This window comes from Crocodylus siamensis, chromosome 2 (genome assembly GCF_052110815.1).
Source record: "Crocodylus siamensis isolate JL-2025a chromosome 2, ASM5211081v1, whole genome shotgun sequence".
Classification (NCBI taxonomy): Eukaryota; Metazoa; Chordata; order Crocodylia; family Crocodylidae; genus Crocodylus; species Crocodylus siamensis.
In genome coordinates, this window is record NC_143396.1 from 207099555 (window position 1) to 207117931 (window position 18377).

At 40.8% G+C, this 18377-nt stretch overlaps 1 protein-coding gene across 2 annotated transcripts in view; it reads left to right on the plus strand.

Annotated features, from left to right (window-relative positions):
* The window catches only part of TPCN2 (two pore segment channel 2), a 50239-nt gene extending 34475 nt beyond the window's left edge, over window positions 1-15764 (plus strand). The window contains exons 20-25 of one of the 2 annotated variants that reach the window (XM_090032884.1): window positions 3214-3287; window positions 3858-3948; window positions 4044-4114; window positions 4946-5027; window positions 9458-9543; window positions 10214-15764. In XM_090032884.1, coding sequence (XP_089889010.1) covers window positions 3214-3287; window positions 3858-3948; window positions 4044-4114; window positions 4946-5027; window positions 9458-9543; window positions 10214-10292 — 483 coding nt within the window. In that variant the 3' untranslated portion in view covers window positions 10293-15764. Of the gene's footprint in view, window positions 1-3213; window positions 3288-3857; window positions 3949-4043; window positions 4127-4945; window positions 5028-9457; window positions 9544-10213 lie in introns of both variants that reach the window. The other variant, XM_090032883.1, reaches the window with a different exon arrangement.
* The last annotated feature ends 2613 nt before the right edge of the window (window positions 15765-18377 follow it).

Below are 18377 nucleotides of genomic sequence, written 5' to 3' on the forward strand. Positions count from 1 at the left end.
CTGGATAGAATGTCCTAGTGGACCGGATGCAGCCTGCGGGCCATATTTTGCCTGCCCCTGAGCTAGTTCATTAGAGCTGGAATTAGTAGCAATGCTTATAGTTTTGCCTTATCCTTTCCACTTACAAAATTTTGTTTTCACTTGATCATAAAGTTGACTATAACGACTTCAACTTCTGGAGCTGAGGTTTTCAGTTCCCTTCCTTATGCTGTCTTTTTTTATTCTGTCATAAAGTTTTAGTTGAACAGTTCAGCTGTTTTCAACCATTCCTCACCATGGTTCAGAATAAGGATTTGAAGTTTGATAGCCTGTTGAGGATACACCTGATGGATGGAAGCACATTCCCAAATAAAAATACTGGATGGAGATGCATTTAAAAACTCATAATGCGTATGCAGAAAGTGGCTTGAAGTCTGTACAGGAAGTCTTAATTTTGCCACTTCCTGATTTTTAAACCTTTTAGTTTGTCTTAAATGTAACTTATGCTGTGGTACTGCCCACAAATCCTGTTCAGGAATCTGCTGTATTAAGTTTGGTCAGAAAAGTAGTAGTACAAAGTACAAACATATTTACCTTGATCTTCATTCAAAATATGCCCCCAGTTACTGGGCAATACTGTTATTGTCAGTCTTACTTGAAGGAGGCTTTTAAAATTTTTGATTAAGTTAAGATATGTACCATTATTGTACAGTATAATTTAATATCTTCTTGTATTAAAACTGAGAAATTTAATCATAAATACTTTAGGGGCGCTCATGTTAATTAAGCAGGTCTTTTAGACTGAAAAGACCTGAATATGTTAAATAATAATCCTGAGGGTGAAATAATTGCTAATTTGCTATAAAACACCATTTCAAACTGTTATGCAACTGTACTGTTAGGGTATCTAACAACAGCAATAAAATGTGTTGCTCTCTGACATATGGGAAGGTAGATAACTAAAGCTATCTAGTTATACATTCAAGCCCTATCTCTGTGGTTTCCCTGAAAATGCTCCTCTGTTTGCAAGTGTCCAGTGATATGGCCTGCCGAAAGGCCTTGTCAGCACAAGGAGTATGTGTTGTTACGTGTCATACTTAAGAAGTATTCCTAGTGCAGATTCTGCGGTACCACCAAAGCTTTGTTTGCACCGGTAATGTTCCCTTGTATGAGGGGAAATAAGCCAGGCTGGTCAAAGTGCTGCCATCTACCCTGGACGCTTCTGCCAGTATGGTTTTGTCGGTCAAGGAATTCACCCCTGACCAGAATAGCTAACTTGGCAGAAGTCCTTAGTGCAGACCTAGCCTATGCTTAGCTCTAGGAATGGATGTTTTTGTCTCCCAACATTAATATTGGGACCCACAACCTGAGATCTGAAGAGGAATCCTTTGCTCTGTCTGTATTTAAAATGTTGCAGCTGAGGTGTATGGTTTGGTATTCTTTATCTGCACCCCGGCATTAAAACTACCAATGTAGCACCAGTTGTGAAACTAGTGTCTGCCCCAAGGAGCTTAGCTTTAAGGAATGTGACCTTTTGCAGTGTGGTCTAGCTTCTACTCCTGTTAATTTCAAATTATTTCAGTTTGAGCTCTGAGCATGATGAGGCCTTGTCTTAACAGCTGACTTGAATTGCCTTCTTTCCCCAGTATTAATTTGCCACATACTACCAAAATCATGTTAATTAATGCTAGGACAGTTTCTCCTGTGTCTGTCATGTATTTTAGACTTTTTAGTTTACATATAGGAATAATGTTTGTTCTTTATTAATAATAAGACAGATACCCCATCTGCTGGCAGGCTGTGGAACAGCAACATCACTTGATTTAACCAATATAAAAGCCTGTAGTACAGATGATAATATTCTTCTTTCTTGGCACCCTTTGTTAATAATACAGAAAGATGGGAATGGAAACTAATCCTGACACCTCTGTTGCTTTGTTTCAGTGCTTCCTAGTAATAAGTGAAGCTTTCCTTAGTGTGAATTAGGATTTTTTTTATGCATTGACATCTCTGTGGAGATTGTTTTAAAAACAAACCTCTGATTTTTTGGGGGGACTAAAATTGGCAAAAGCCCCTAAGCACTTGAAGGGTTTAGATCCCTAAATCCTTTTGAATATGACTCATCTCCCAGGTGACTTTTTTGGACCATGGCTATGCTCACATTTTAGTGTTCACCTAGGTCATCGACAACCAGTCCAATCCATTTCAATTCCCATTTCTCCATGTGTATTTTATTGTAGTCCTTGTCAAAGATATTTACATCGCACTGCTTCCTTGTTTCTTGAGTGCTGCACTCACGAAATGTCTAGGGTTCCTTTGCAATATGCAAAGCAGGGCCCTTTTAAGAATCAGTCTAGACTGTTTTTCTTTCTTCTGGGCAGTAGAATGGGGTTGGGGAAATTCAGGAAAGCCCAAAGTTAGAAATGTGGTGTTATTGCGGGTAAACTTCCTGTCCTGAAGGCATGCAGCATGTGAGTGGGTTACAGATGTTATGGAAAGGGGACGCCCAAAAGGTGAGAGACAGTTGCGTTGCCCCCATGCTTGGAGCTTCTCTTGGTACAGACTGTTGCTGGAGTTAAACTTAGTGGCTTACTGTGAAGTTTATAATCAGGCATAGTCTTGAGGATGACTATAAAATTAAGCTTAACTAGGGGTGCAGGCATTGCCTTAACATGCTTCTACAAATTTTACCTTTATTTATATTTGGGCTTTTACAAATGTTATTGATTTAAATACAAAACATAGGCTCAGATTTGGTCATGACTTAGGTTTTATGAAGAAAAAGCTTCTACAAAGTCTGAGGCTAATAGAAATCTTCCCAGAACTTTTAAAGAATTCCAGTAGAATTTTTACCCAGTTTTTAAGCCCTTCTCCAGTGTTCTGCAGTTCACATACCAGCATACTGAGAAACAGAAAAGTAAAACTGATCATAAAGGAAAATGTTAACAGTTTCCAGCTGAAAATATCTATCTGTCTCTCTCTTAAAAAATCTAAACAGCACAGAGTATAAAATAAGTGAGCTTATAAAAGTCACCCTTCTCTTCACTCTCTTTTAATAACCTATTACATTGTTTTAAACAGTTTTTCCTAACTTTTTGATACAGACATGCATTTTAAGTTGACAACCTCTCTCTTGTTAACGTTGAATGATTTTGGAGGAGGTTATCTTATTATAATAAGTCTGATTATCTTGTTTTTAGTTTTTGACTAACTGTAATGTGTATTGGTTTCTAGGTGGTTTACTATGCATTTGCTCTAATTGGAATAGTGCTGTTTAAAGGTGCTATTGTTCCTATGGGTAATATCAGGTAAGGCTTTATTTTAAACACGCTCTATTTGCAAAGGCCCCCCATGTCTTTTTTTGAAACTGCATTGTGCATCTCCCTCCCAACCTTATGGTTGGTCTAACAAAAGACATACACCCTAAAAATATAATTTCTTCATATTTCCAGGACAGTCACAGCTTCAACATCACTCATACTCACGCTAAGTGGGTGTTCTTTCTTGTTTGTTTTTTTTGTTTCCTATGATAATAGCAGATACACTTCATTTGTAGTGGAAGAATACATGCTTCTGAGCCTCTTGTATTTTTCCCTCCTTATTTTTAAATCCTTTCTCTCCATTCTAAGTAGTCTCTTAAATTCTGCAAACATTTTTCCTGCCAGTTGTTCTTCTAATTTCCTCTCATTCCATTGAGACTCCAGGAAATTTCAGATTTGAAACTTCAAGCTCCTGTCTATGTTCTTTCTTCCTAGTGCTTTCTTTTCCCTGTTTGAAGGTACTTTACTTGGTTAAAATATAGTAACTGGTTAAAATATAGTAACTATGGAACAAAGTGCAGGAAGCTAAATTAAAATTGCACTGTAATTTCCTTGTAGTGTCGTCAATATAACATCTGGTAACAACACTCTGCAGTGTGGGACCTATGAGCAGTTGGAATATTGGCCAAACAACTTTGATGACTTTGCTGTGAGTCCAGATGTTGGGGAAACAGGTTTTCTTTTCTAAAAATGGGAAATAAGTGCTATAGCCACTCATTCTTTGTTTTAACTTTTGTTCCTTAGGCTGCACTGGTGACTCTCTGGGATGTGATGGTGGTAAATAATTGGCAAGTCTTTCTGGATGCATTTTCAAGGTACTCAAATCCGTAAGTAGTAATATTAACATCCAAAGAATGTTTCCATTTAGTTTTATCATATGTCCTTCTTAGTATGTATGTATATTCAAAGTAAATGGGCAGAAATTTATGTCACATATCCTGCCTTCTGGCCATAGGGATAGGTGACTCTCCTGCCTAATGATATGACATTGCCCCTCAATCTGTTCAAGTCCTAGTAATTGAAAGTTACAAGCCAAAAAGCTGTTGAGCTAAGTGTAAAATGATAGTTTCAGTCCAGTGCCCAGTATATATAGTACAAAACTTTTCATCGCACTTAATCACAGTTTGGTAATGGTGTTGGTAGTTGATGACCCAAAATGGAAATGATTACACAATGGACTCGGAAAAGCTTATCTCTACTACCTGGGGTCCATCGGGGCCAAAAAATGACAAATTGGGGTAGATCACTGTAGTGTCAATTCTGCACAGAACCTGTGGATAAGCATTTTTTGTCTGAAGTCCTTTCAGTCTGTCTTGATTTAGATGCAATGATCTACTCTAGGGGGGTCATGCTATTGTTGAAAGACCCAAGCTTTCACCCCTTTTTTGAGAAGCCAGCCACTAAAATTGCATATGTGTGTCCTGAACCTGGGAGGAAGGGTTTAACTCCGCTGACTAGATGAAAGTCTAATATTGGCTTGTTGCAGACTATTTTTTTTATTTATGAAAACACTACATACCTTTTTGTGTGAAAAACATGATTTACCTTCCTCAGATTTATTTTTCATCCTGGGCCCCAGATGGAGTTATTAGTTTCTTAATGTACAGCTCTTTACTTTTCTCCTTTTTCATATTCTTGTTTTCCAGTTGGTCAAAGCTGTATTTTGTAGCCTGGTGGCTAATTTCTTCTGTCATCTGGGTCAATCTGTTTGTAGCCTTACTTTTGGAGGTAAGCAAAGATTTCTATTTAGTTGCACACTCATGAAGGATATGAGGATCCTTTTGTAAATCTATTGGAAGTGGAGTTTAGACCTTATGGGAAGTTGAGTCACTACTGATAAATAAATCCAAGATGTATTCAGATTTAGGAGGATCTAGCAGTTAGTTGGGTCTGTAGATAATAATTAAATTTACACTAAATTATTATAGGCTGAGGGACAACACCAAGGAGGAAAAGTGGTAATTATTAGCATGAAACACAAATGGGTTCAAATGGGTTCAAACTGTTCATATACATGTACACGAATGCCCTGTGGCTCAATTCAACTGTTTTAGGCTGGAGTATGCATTTGTTGTATGGGGTCTCTTTGTCATGGTTCTGGATGTTTTGTCTAAAGCCTTAGAGACCCCAGCATACTCTTGGTGAAAGTAGGTGAGTTCTGCCCTGCTTTGCCCTCACCATAGCACTGTTGCATCTGTTTAATCTTAATTGCCTGCCCAAATCAAGTGTGGCTTATATTTTCAATTTGCAGAGAGCTTTGCAAGATGTTTATACAATGCAAGGTTCTTCTACTTACTGTGATATTATTCTTGTAAATTTATTCAGGTCCACGCCAGGCTAGCTGGACTGATTTTTGGATAGGTTGCCCTCAGAATATAACTTTAAAAGGTGTTGCTGAAAGAAATGTGTATACATATTGCCATGACAAATCTGCAGCTCTGCCAACAACTAGCTTCTGTGTCTTTTCTGAAAGCCTAAATATTTGCAAAATTAGACTTTGGATGGTAGGCACCACATCTGACCTGATGTGTAGGCACACTGGAGGATGGCTTAAACTTGGAAACCAGTCCTGTAGAGAAATCGACTGACTGCTTTCCTTCAAGGTTGGAGCTTCAGTTTAGTATTATGGCTTTGACATGGGATTTTGTGGCAGAGGGCTCTTTGTTTTTGTTTCAGCTGTCTACCTTTGCAGATCTTAGTTTGATTTTTGCTTGGATATACACTGACAACACAAGGCAATTGTAACATATTAACTTTTTGAAGTACGTCAGAGGGATTGCTTTAGGAGGAAAAACAGTCTAGGTAAGTGATCGTTATGAGGAAGTTATATGGATGTCAGAGGCCAACTAGGGGCTGTGCTTTTCTTGATCTGCTGCTCACAAACTAGGAAGAATTGGTGGGCAATGTAGAAGTGAACGACAGCTTGGGCAGCAGTCACCATGAGTTGATTGGGTTCAGGATCTTGAGGAGCCGCAGAGTAAGGAGCTTGGACTTTAGAAAAGCAGACTTTAACTTTCTCAGGGAAATGATGGACAGGATCCCCTAGGATGCCAGTCTGTGGGGGGGAAGTGAGTCCAGGGGAAGGGGTTGTACCTTAAAGAAACCTTAATGAGGGTGAAGGAATGAATCATCCTGATGCTCAGGAAGACTAGCAAGTATGGCAGAAGGCCAGTTTGGCTTAGCAGGGAACTCTTCTTGAGTTGATTGTAAGCCAACAGTGGACCCTTGTTGCAAAGAAGGTTAATAGCATACCAGGCTGCATTAGTAGAAGTGTTACCGGCTGATCAAGGGAAATGATTATTCCCCTCTCTTCAGCCCTGGTGAGGCCACATCTGGAGTACTGTGTCCAGTTCTGGACCCTCCCATACAGAAAGGATGTGGACAGATTGGCGAGGGTCCAGCAGAGGTTCAAGGAAAATGGTTAGGGGGCTGGGGCACATGACTTATGAGGGCAGGTTGGGGGAACTGAGTTTATTTAGTCTGGAGAAAAGAAGACTGAGCGGGGGCTTAATAGCAGCCTTCAACTACCTGAAGGGTGGTTACATAGTGGGTGGAGCTAGATTGTTCTCAGTGGTGGCAGGTGACAGAACAAGAAGCAATAGTCTCAAGTTGCAGCAAGGTAATTTTAGATTAGATATTAGGAAGAACTTTTTCACTTGGAGTGTAGTAAAGCACGGGAGCAGGTTACCCAGAGAGGAGGTGAATCTCCATCCCTGGAGGTTTTTAAGACCCAGCTAGACAAAGTCTTGGCTGGAATTATCTAGTTGGGGATGGTCCTGCTTTGAGCAGGGGGTTGGACTAGATGACCTCCTGAGGTTTCTTCCAAGCCTAAGTTTCTATGACTATGATTTGTAACCTGAGGAAGAGGTTTGTGAAGTGGTTTAAGTTGAAAGGGACTCCAGGGTTCCTGGCTTTGATTCCCTCGGTGCCCCCCGCAGCTCCACCACACTTTCTTACTGTGTAATAATAAAGTTATTTATCCCCATGTGCCATGCAGAAATGTTAATGATGACCTCCTTCAGAAGTGATTTGTTGATGTTTTAATTAAATCAGGTCAGCTTTTTAGGTCAGCTGACAAAGTTGCTCTGGATGAGGGGTTTCAAGCACATGGCCTGTGGAGCCCTATCATCTAGCTTTCAGCGCTTCCTGCAGGTCTTGGACTTGCTCAGTACAGACACTGGCCCTCAGCTCTGTTGCACACCCTTGCATGTGGTGTGCAAGGAAGTTTGGCACATGCTGCACAGGGCTGAACTGGAGCTGGTCTGCCTTGGGCTTTGTCTCTGGGTTCCTCTTTTGGTCCATAGGGTGAATTTAATATTCCTGCTTTAGACCATGTGTGCACAGTATACTTGCTATGCTTGTTAGCTTTGCTATGTTCTGTTTGGATTGCTTGCTGAAGTGGAAACTGGAGTTATGTCCATATAGGACACTGGATATGGCTGATCAAGGCTCCAGTTAGCTTGCCCACAGCAGTGTTAGCAGCATAATGGAGGTGGGGGATAAGTGGGACATGTGCATCAGGCACCACCTTGGGGAAAGGGTCACCAGAAGGAAAGTGGGGGGGTGGAAGGCATTTCATCTCAAGGCTACTTGTCTTAAGTGCCTGATTGCTGGCTGCCTCTGCTTGTTGCTGGCACAGGGAATATGTGTCAGAGAGCATGAGATGCTCTAAGAATTGTAGTTTTATAGAGCAGCAGTAGTTTGCTAGTGCTAGAGGGGAAACTGACCCCTAATTTTTTGCTGTTGAATTCAGTATTTTTTTTAATCCAGCCCTCTGGACATAGGCTTTAGGGCAAAAAAAGAGAAAATAAGGTAAAAATGTATCTTAGCAGTAGCATTGCTAAGCAAAAGCATTGCCCGTTTAGATTCCCAGAATGCCTTGCACCTCCACGTGAGTGCCTGCCTCTGCTCCCTCTGGTTAGTGTGCCTGCAGTCAAGGTGGTAGGAAAAAAGGGGTGGAGGAGACGGTGAGAGGTGGCTGCCCAGGGTGCATTTTTTCCCATGCAATATCTCTGGCTATGCTGTTTCCAATTTAGAAGAAAGTCTGATTCGAGCAGCATGATCTTCTTGATATGTGGTGTTGCAGCTAGGGTACAGTAAATTCACCATGTAAATTTAACATGGTCATAAAAGTGCAGAAGTGACTCTGAATTTAAGATGCCTGCCCCCCCCGCTTCCCAATAATTAGATTCTATCAGTAGAATACTAAATTTGTTATCATCCCTGCATAGAATCTAGTTACTGGGGGAGTGAGGGGTCATCTCAAATTGGTTGTTTCCTCCCCTCCCCCGACTAGTGTAGCAGGAAAAGCAGTAGTGATGGGCAGGCAGTGGGGGAGTCTAGCAGCCTCACTCTCGCCCCTTGCTCCCTGTCCTTCCTCCCCTCGCCAGTGCCTGTGCACTGTAGCATGTGCCCTGCTGTATGGTGTCCATGTCTCTGCTACTTGCCCTGTCCCCAAATCTACCACCACTTATCTACCAGTTCCTACTCTGGCATAGCTCTTGGCCCTCTCCAGCCCAGGGCACAGAGCATGTGGTTGTTCCAGCCCCATCCTGGCCATGCAGCCTCTGTTGTGGCAGCCGCAACTTCAGCTGGGCTCCAGAGCCAGAATCTGGCTGGAGCTGCTGCCACTGCTGCTGCTACCTGGTCTGGCTGAGGCTAGAAGAACTACATACTCCATGCCTCCAGCTGGAACAGAAAGGGAGTCCTGCTGGAGGGTAAGTGGTGGGGTGATGCAATGGGACCAGGCAGTGGGGTAGGGGCTGCAAGTAGGGGACCTGGGGGAAATGGCAGGGGGAAGAGGCAATGGGGCAGCAGTTGTGGCTCTGACCCCAACCTTAGGACAGCACTTCAGTCACAGCCACCTTTTGCTTGAATTCAAGACGAGGCTTTTTTCCTCATGTTAACAGCCTTTTCTTGGATTTGTGTAAATCTAGTGTTACAGTACCCCTTATGTACTTGTGAACTCTGCATTTGCCTCCATCATTTGATTTCTGCCTGAGAAATTGTAATGAAGATTTGACAGCAAGTACATTTCTTGTTTTGAACTGACTTTGTTTTATACATATGGAATAGTGGGTGGTATAATAAACCTCAAAATTCTGAAGTGACTAAAGTTTGCTTTTTACTTCCCTCGGTCTGGTTTGGTCAAATTCCAGAACTTTATTCACAAGTGGGACCGTCGCTGTCAGCAGCAGTCTCTCTCAGAAATTGAATACCAGGTGACCATGGAGCTAATGTTCAGGTGAGTTGTATTTGGTCCATTATAAAGGGGCCTGCCTTTCTAGATGCTAACTTATTTTTTAAAGGCAGTGCTCCAGATGCAAACAGGGTGAAAGGGGTGCTTCAAACATAGTGATGATCTTTCAGCTGTTTGCTTGAGACAGTTCTAAAACTACTGTAGGTATGCCTCCCTTCACCTGGCATAACCTCACTTTTAGGCACCTTCTACTTGTGTGATGCTGGGAGGAGAGATGCTTGAGATGGATTACTTTGATCGGGAATGGCAAAATGAATTCATATTCTTGCTTTGTACAAAACTGTGGGTGGGAAGTTGATCATCTTGCACAAGTAGGACTTCTAGTGCAGATTGAATATGCAATAGCAGCTTTGGGAGAATGTTCTCATTTTAGAAACTTTAAGGAAAATAAATCTATTGACCTCAGTTATGCTGTACTGTGTGCAGGAAATTGCTTCCCTGTTTCTTATGGGAAAACAGCTGCTGGTTTCCATGACATCTGTAGAAGGATGGGTCATTTGCAACTGGATGCATCATTAGGGAGCATCATCCTATTGTAACTTTAATTCTTTGCTTCGTTCTTCAAATGAGCATGTGTTGCATCTCTGCGCTTTGCAAAAAAAGATTTAAAAGTTCCCTTTGCTGCCCCAAACAACTTAAGTTTTCTCTTGTGTAGGGATGTTTTGGAAGAACCTACAGAGGAAGAGCTGATGGAAAAACTGTACCAGCATCCACATCTGCAATTATGTAGATGACAGATTGGTGGGAGGACCAACTTGCACAGACTGTTCTTTTGATGAGGTGGTCAGCTAGAGGACTGTCACTGAAGAGAAACTGAATGGATTTTCTCTAGTGAAGTATTATCTGAAAGGCTTATGGGACAGTGTTTAATGTTTTGGTTGGTATTTGTTTTTTACCTTTTAATACCACTCGGCAGGGAGACTGTTTCTCTCTTCTTTTTTTTCCCCCCTTCTTATTAGAGGCTTGTGTCTTTTTTCTATTTTTTTTTTAAATACTTACATTTTGCTAATTTGAGTTGATTTTAAATTGACGTTTTATGGGACTATGCGGCTGTTATTTTTATAAACTGTCGGGATCGGGAGATACTGAACAAAATTTTTTTTCTTTTTTAAAGAAGGAGAATGTTAAAACGACTGTGCACTTTAAAAATGCAAAATTTGTAACCACTATGCTTGCTGCTTTTTTGCACCATATATAATGGAATTGCCTATTCTGGCATCTGGCATGTGCCAAGGACAGTGCCTTGAAATTTATGAATGAATTGGGCAGGGTCTTCCTCTCAATTCTTAGCCATTTTGTAATAAGGGAAGTTGAAACACTATTTTTATTGAAATATGCCAGCATTATGTTATTTACTAAATTTCCTTTGTGAGTTAACCACTTTTGAACACAATCATATGAAGCTTAGCTTGGAAACAATGGAAATGGTCTACTTCACACTATCGTTTTTCATGGTCCACTGTTTGCATTTTGTCCATGTTGACTGTATCCTATTGATAAGATAGGTAAGGTCAGGATAACTTTGGAATGATCGCTTTCTTGTGTTTTCAACCTGGTAAAATTTAAACTCCATTTCGGAGTAAGTCACCTTGCCTTAGTTGGAAATTGAGCTCCTCCTTTTTGCATTCCAAAGGTCTTCTTTTCTGGACTCCTATTGTAAATACCAGCAGAAGCTTTGGCCTCTATGCTGAGACTGAGCCAGAGTGTGTTTACCTGTGCAACAACATTAGTCAAAACGTTGTGCTACATATAGCATGTATATCTGTCCTGAGTGGATTAGAAATAGGAGGTCAATGAAAATTGCTTTGAGGCTCTACCTTGAACTGGAATTGTTTACAAGGAATTGATTATTCATGATGGAAAGTGAATTTAGGCCAGTATGTGGCACCAATATCACTTTGGCCACCGTTTCTCCTTCTTTCTCCATGGTTGGCTGGGGCCAATGCAGAAAGGTGCCTGGCACCTTCCATTCTCTCTGAAGTCCATGGGTTTTTGAGGATGCTTAGCATTGTGCAAGATTATACATGTTTGCTGATGGCTTGTGGTACACCACTAACTTTGGTTATGCACTTAATAATTTGATATAACAAATATAAATTCCAGAATTATTTTTAAGTAGTGGTTGCACTTATTGCTCCTAATGGGGTATTTCATCTTGGATCTTCCAGGCCTATAACCAAAAAATTGCCTTAGGCAAACTAAAGCATGTGGGATTGATCCTGTATATTATTTACCAGTTCTGTGTGGTGATAGAACTCCTATTTGTTGAGAAATGTATGGTTAAAACAGATACTGGGATTAATCCTGCATTGGCAAGGGCTTGGATGAGGTGACTGGATACTGTAAATTGTTTTGATTTTTAATTTCTCTAATTTATTTAGTCCACAAAGGATTTTAAATAGCCCCTTAGTGGCCATCCTTTTTCTCCTTTGCCAGTTATTCCCTTATCCTCTGTAGTCTGTCTTTCTTCCACATTTTCTTTCTTGTTCTGGCAGCTAAAGTAGACATTTACTAGGCTCAGTAAAGCATAGAGCTTGATAGCACATTTCTGCACTTTCAGCTTTCTAGCGCTGGCTGGAAGTTGCTTTGAGGTTTTGGGGTCTTTATTTTTTTTTGTTTTTTGTTTTACCCGCTGTGTATGCCTTGAAGATACTACATAACACGTTGATCAAATATGACTTGAACTTTAACTCATTCAGACAATGGCTATTTACTGTGCACTTTCACGTGTCATGCCATTCCTACCTGCACTCACTTGTGTTCATTTAGCCCAGCTACCTCATTCTCTACGTTTTCAGAAAATGTCTTCTGTTTTTACATTCTTGGCCTCCCTTCTCTCCACGTTTCCATTCTCCAAATTAATGTGTAATGTCCTCTTTGTACCAGGTATTTTCCCAGAACTGGTTACACGTTTATGTCATGGATGTTGGAGAAAATCATCTGTTAGATGTCGACACAGTCTTACTAATCTATGTTCTAGTCCCTCTTTTCATTGCAGTTTTACAACTTGCACAATATGGTTCTTATCACTTCGATGGCAAGTGATGGCAAGCACTTCGATGGCAAGCACATTTTAATATGTTCCACAAGTGAATGGATCACATCAGTAAGAAATTAGCTGAAATGCTTCTGGTTGGAGTTCATCAATTCCTTAAAGTAGTTCCTTTCTTTTCCCTTAATTGTTTCTGCATATTAGATCCTTAGTAAATTATATATATTCACCATGGCAAGTGGTGCTGCTACTTCTGGTCTTTCTCTTTTGGCTCTACAACTTTTATTTGGCCAGTGTGTTCCACTGTTTACCAAAGTAGTGAGAGTTGGTGTGGCATTTTTGTAAAGAAAAAACCTTCCATCTGGGCAAATGTGGAGAGAGCTTTTTTAAAGGGAACAATCCATTTTTAATTTTCTATATTTATTGTTCATAGAGTTGACTGCAAATGTAATCTAGAACGACATGCAAAAATGTGGTGTCCAATACACATTGTAACTGGCCATGTGATGTATGTATTAGGCGTAAAATGCACAAACATGGAAATAAGAGTGTATAGAAAATCAAGTAAAACTGAGGCTTACTCAATGAACATGGTGTCTCTTTTATGTGCTCTATGGGTTGAAGTGCTTCATAGTTGAGTGCTGAGCTGCTTCTATCATGTGCTGAAAACATGCTTCTCTGAATGTGTGACTTGAAGGCAAAAAAGACTTTCTGGTAGTTTAAAGTAGGACTTGGACGGTAAATTTTGGACAAGATAACTAGTTCAGGTATCTTAAAATGTCTGCTTAGCCACTACTTGCCTTGTAAGCAAGCATCTATCAACACTAAAATTCCCTGAGCATCTAAAATTTGGCTTCTAGACATGCCAGAACATTGACAGTACTGACAGTACAGTTTGCCTTCAGTCTCATTACTACTTTAGGCTTAGGTACTACTCCAGCTGTGTTGCCTGAGGGGTCTCAGTGGAGTAGGCTACCTCTTCCCTTTTAGGTTCCATACATGGTGCAGAGGGGGCTATTCCTTTCCTTCAAAATACTGCTGGAGGTGATCATGCCAGCTTCACTTTAGTGGCTGGGGAACTCATTCAGGAAATGGGATCTCAGAGTGTAATTCTCTCCTCTGCTGGCATATCTACCTTTCTGGAGCGTGTCCTAACCACCAGGGTGTGACTGTTTCATGTAAAATGCTCACTGTCCATAAGTGCAGGGGATGAGGGGAGAGAGGCTCATGCTCATGCCTGCACCCATCTCTTCTTTGGCCCCAGTTCAGCTTTTTAAGTATTCCATGCACAATGGAAGATTGCTGAAGAGGTGCAATGGAGAGAGCCCCTGTACTTCAGAAAAGATAGTGGCCTGTAGGTTATGGCACTTCATTTGTTTATTTGTTTTTAAATTATGATGGCAAAAAGGCCAAACAAACAGATGAATTGTGGCCATGATGGTGCTATTTAGTCTGGAGTTGTCTGTGCTCTGCAAGTACCCCAGAACACCAGCTTGGGTTTCCTCACTCACCGAGATGCACCTGTGTGATGTCCAGAAAGCAGGGAAAACTGGACAGGTGCTTCCAGGGCTTGAGGGGCCCAGTCTTGCATGGGAATTCCCAGGATGCACAGGATCAGGCTCCTCAGACCCTGGGAGAACACATCATCCTTTATCATACCCATTGATGCTGTGGGACAAGCGGGTGACTCGTTTCACCCAGTGAAGAGGATCAGCCGTGCTAAGATGCATCCCAGCACAGCAGATCTTCATTCAGTGACATATATATTTTAGCCTTAGTCTTGGGAGGAGTGAGAGAGGGGTTTGAACCTCCTAAGCCTGAGGAAAGAAACCTAGGTTTCCCCACACTGACAGAGTGCTCTAGCCACTTAGTGTGTGTGAAAGTAGGGATGTGCCACTCCTGCCCCATCCCTTCATTTAGAGCAAAAAAACTGACTCATGCTCTAGTTCTAAAAGAAATAATTTAGGCACCTACTTTCTGCAGCGGGTTCTGGGCTGTGAATTCTTAGCGGCAGAGAGAGGCATCTAGTAGTGCTGAGAAGTACCCTTTCCTCAGTAATTCTTATTGGCCAGTCTCTCTTGCTCTGCTGAGCCAGTTGCCTAAACATAAAAAATAATGTGGGAAGCAACCATGAAGGGTTTTTTAGCTTTGTGTTTCCCACCCTTTGCACAAATGTAGTATTTGTTCTTCTTAAATTAACTTGGGCACATCCCTGTTCAAGTCCCCTCTCGAACACCTCCAATGAAGAAGATTCCACAATGTCTTTAGGTAACATGTTTCACTTTCACTGTCTTACAATTCTTGCATTTGGGAAGGTTTTCCTGAGATTTTGCTCTAGTTTAAAAGCATTGCCCTATGTCCTACTCTTTGCTGAGAGAAAACAATCGTTTTCCGCCTTCTTTTCTGGAAGCTTTTCAAGTATGGAAAAAACTACCATGTCTTTGCTTCATTTCCTTTTCTCCAAACTACCTAGTTTCTTCAAGTTTTCCTCCTACCATTTGCTTTCCAGTCCTCCCTCCCACTCGTTTATCATCGCTGTGGCTTGTCTCTGAGTTGTCTCTTGTTTTCTCTAATCTATATCCTCTTTGTTAATGTGGTGTCAAGTAGAACAGTGCTGTCCCTTTTCATGTCTTGAATACAGTGCTTCTCCTAATGCAACCCAAAAATTGAATTCCCATTTTTGTAACAGCATCAGACTACTGGCATATTGCCAGTGGCTTGAAAATTTCTTCGGCACCCTGGAATGATTTGACCAGGCTGATTTGAACTCCGTTTGATTTTTGCCAAAAGGTTCCTGCTCTTCACATCATACTTAACTAATTTACCCGGGTTTGTTTCTAGAATATTGTCTTAATTTTCTTCCGTTTTTTGCCATGTGCCAAAGTCCTGTGGATCACAGCTCAAGTGACCACATTTCCTTTGGATTAAACCTTTAGGGAATTAACTAGTAGGTGCTTTGCAGTAGCTATTTTAAGTTGTTCAGAGGTGAGTGATGTACATAACCCTCTGGAAGAAATTACTGAGGTTTTGGAAATACGCACACTTTAACTTTAATCAATGTAGTAAGATTCATTTACGTAGTAAGAAAAGCATATTTTATTACAACACCAGAAGACTTTTTTTCTTTTGGGTTTCTAGTTACTACAAATGTTAGCTGTAAGAAGGCTAAAAAAAATCACTAACTCTTTTTCAATAAATTCAATGATCTGTCTGATCTTAGTGTCACTATACTGATCACTATCACTACCCCTAGACTTTTAAGAGCAAAAGGACTTGGAATCTGGATCTTTGTTTCACAAAAGCACAGTTTTTCCCTAAGATAAAGTAGAAAGTGTTTTCTTTGGCTATTGTTCAGGCTGTAAATAAGGGGTCAGATTCTTTTCAGTAGAGGGCAGAAATATATCTGAATGTGCAGATGAACAAGAATATTGGCCAATGGAAAAATGTATGCAGGTGAACATGTTCAGACATGCCAATGGAGTTGGTGGTGTAATTCAATAATGCTCAACATGTAGAGAAAAAAAACACTATTGGCATAAAAGAGTGGTCTCCAACCTTTTTAAATAGGAAAGCATCTTTGGCATTTAAAAGCAACCCAAATCTAACATGTGCCACTGCCCCCTGCCTTCCCTCCCACACCCATCAGGTAAGTCTGTGGGGGAGAGGGGAAGATAAAGGCAGAGGGAGAAACAATTATTTGGGGGAGCAGCTCCCCAGCAGGTAAGTCCCACCTGGCTGGGACCCCACTCAACTCACCCCTGTTCCTGTTTCTGGGCATTGTCTCTCACCACGATGGCCTCAATCTAGCATGGGCTGACTTGCTGGGCTGGGGCGCACACGTGCATGCATGCAGGCACTCAGCCTTCCACCCCAGCCTCGGATCAACTCCAAGAGGCTCCAAGATCTACTGCAGGAGGCTTTGAGATGTACTGGTGGATCGAGATCCACTGGTTGGTGACCACTGGCGTAAAAGGATATGAAATGACTGAAGTGGAGAAAGCAGATGTCATGGTTTTTTGGGTTTTTTTAACATCCATATGATGCTCTAAGTGTAAATCATTTGAGCCTGACAGAGCTGGCAATTGCTGCTTTTTTTTTTTTTCTTCCAGGCATCCTTTTATACCAGGGGCTAAACGAAAATGATTTATGTTTCTGGCTAGTTTGGGGATAACTTCCAGGTCAGGCTTGCTTACTCACACAACTGAGTGCAGTCTTTTATCCTACATATACTATAGGGTTTATCTTCCCACATATTGATAGCTCATGTATAGTAGCAGCTGTGCACTACTGTTACAGTCCTAGAAGATGATAATGTTGACTTTCCTATAGCTATTGTTTTATTGTTCCCCCATCTATTTTATTAATAAACATAATAAAAATATATTGCATCTACTTACTCATCTGCTTCTTCCCATAGTTTCTATCTTTACTGTCTGTCAGCCAGTTTATAACCCATTTTGCTGATGGGAGTTTCCCATTGATTATTACTGGGCTTTGACTTGCAAACTTTCAATGTACACGTGTGAACTGTGGGAAGAAGAGGTCTTGGGAATTGAAGGTGGGGGAGTGAAGGGGTTTTGGACATACTTTATCTTTGAGCATCTTAAGTACTTTTTAGAGGAGAGGATTCATATTCCAAATGCATTAGAAGAATGGTAAAAATCAAGATGAAATTTAATAGATACAAGTGCAAAGAACTACACTGAGAGGAAAAATCAAAAGTGCAGTTACAAATTAGGGAGTAACTGGCTATACAGTGAAGTACAAACTAAATATAAGTTAACAATGCGATGGCACAAAAAAGATTGGGAATGTAATAACAGAGTTGTTTGTCTTTTAGATTGAGGAGATGATTGTTTCCTTTTACTTGGTGGTGGTGAAATCTTAGCTGGAATTCAGTGTCCCTTTTTTGTCATTGCATTTTAAGAAATTCATAGGCAAGCTGAAAAGGAACTTGTGGAAAGCAAAAAAAAAAAAGAAAAGCCGGGGTTGGACAGTATGACTGTAGGAATGTAGAGAAGAGAGTGGGCTGAGAGGGAAAATTAAATTTTCACAAATGTAAGGGAAGAGTGATCAATTATTCTCCATGTTGACTAAGAGTAGGATGAAAGCAATCCGTTTAATTTGAAGGAAAGGTGGTTTAGATTTAGATGTTACAAAAACACCCTAGTAGCATAAGGACTAGACTGTCTAGAGAGTCTCTGGGATCCCCTTCATTGGAGGCTTTTAAGTATATCTTAGATGAATATCGAATAAAGGTTGGTTTTGATAAACTTAATTCTGCCTCTTTGCAGGCAAGTGGATTAGGTAACCTCTTGAAATTCCTTCCAGCCCTACATTTTGATCATTTTAATACTTTTCTTGGCTTTGTATTGAAATAATCATAACGGCAAATTACAAATTTAGTATTTCCCGGTAAGTCATTTAGCTTTGTTTCTGTCTAAAGTTTTACAAGTCACAAATCACTATGGTATGCAACATTTTTCAGGAATGAACACTAGCAATGTGGCTGCCTTAAAGTAAACGTTACTTTTCCATATACTTGATCATCTTGAATACTCAATTTTTAGGGGGCACTGTTTTCTGTGGGGGGGTTGGTATGATGTGCTTTATCTGTCATCCCCTTTCTAGTCACCTTCCCCCTTCCGTTCTCTCTCCCAGTTGCCCATTTGTTCATCGGGTCCCCAATTTATGTTGCTCAAAGGTGTTGCTGTGTGTATTCTTGCATATAAAAAACCCCAGATGTTGCCCTCCAAAGTGTGGTAACCAAAGTTACCAAATTTTCCAAGGTTAAGTCAAGAACTGAAGGCCAACTGGCTTTCAGTGA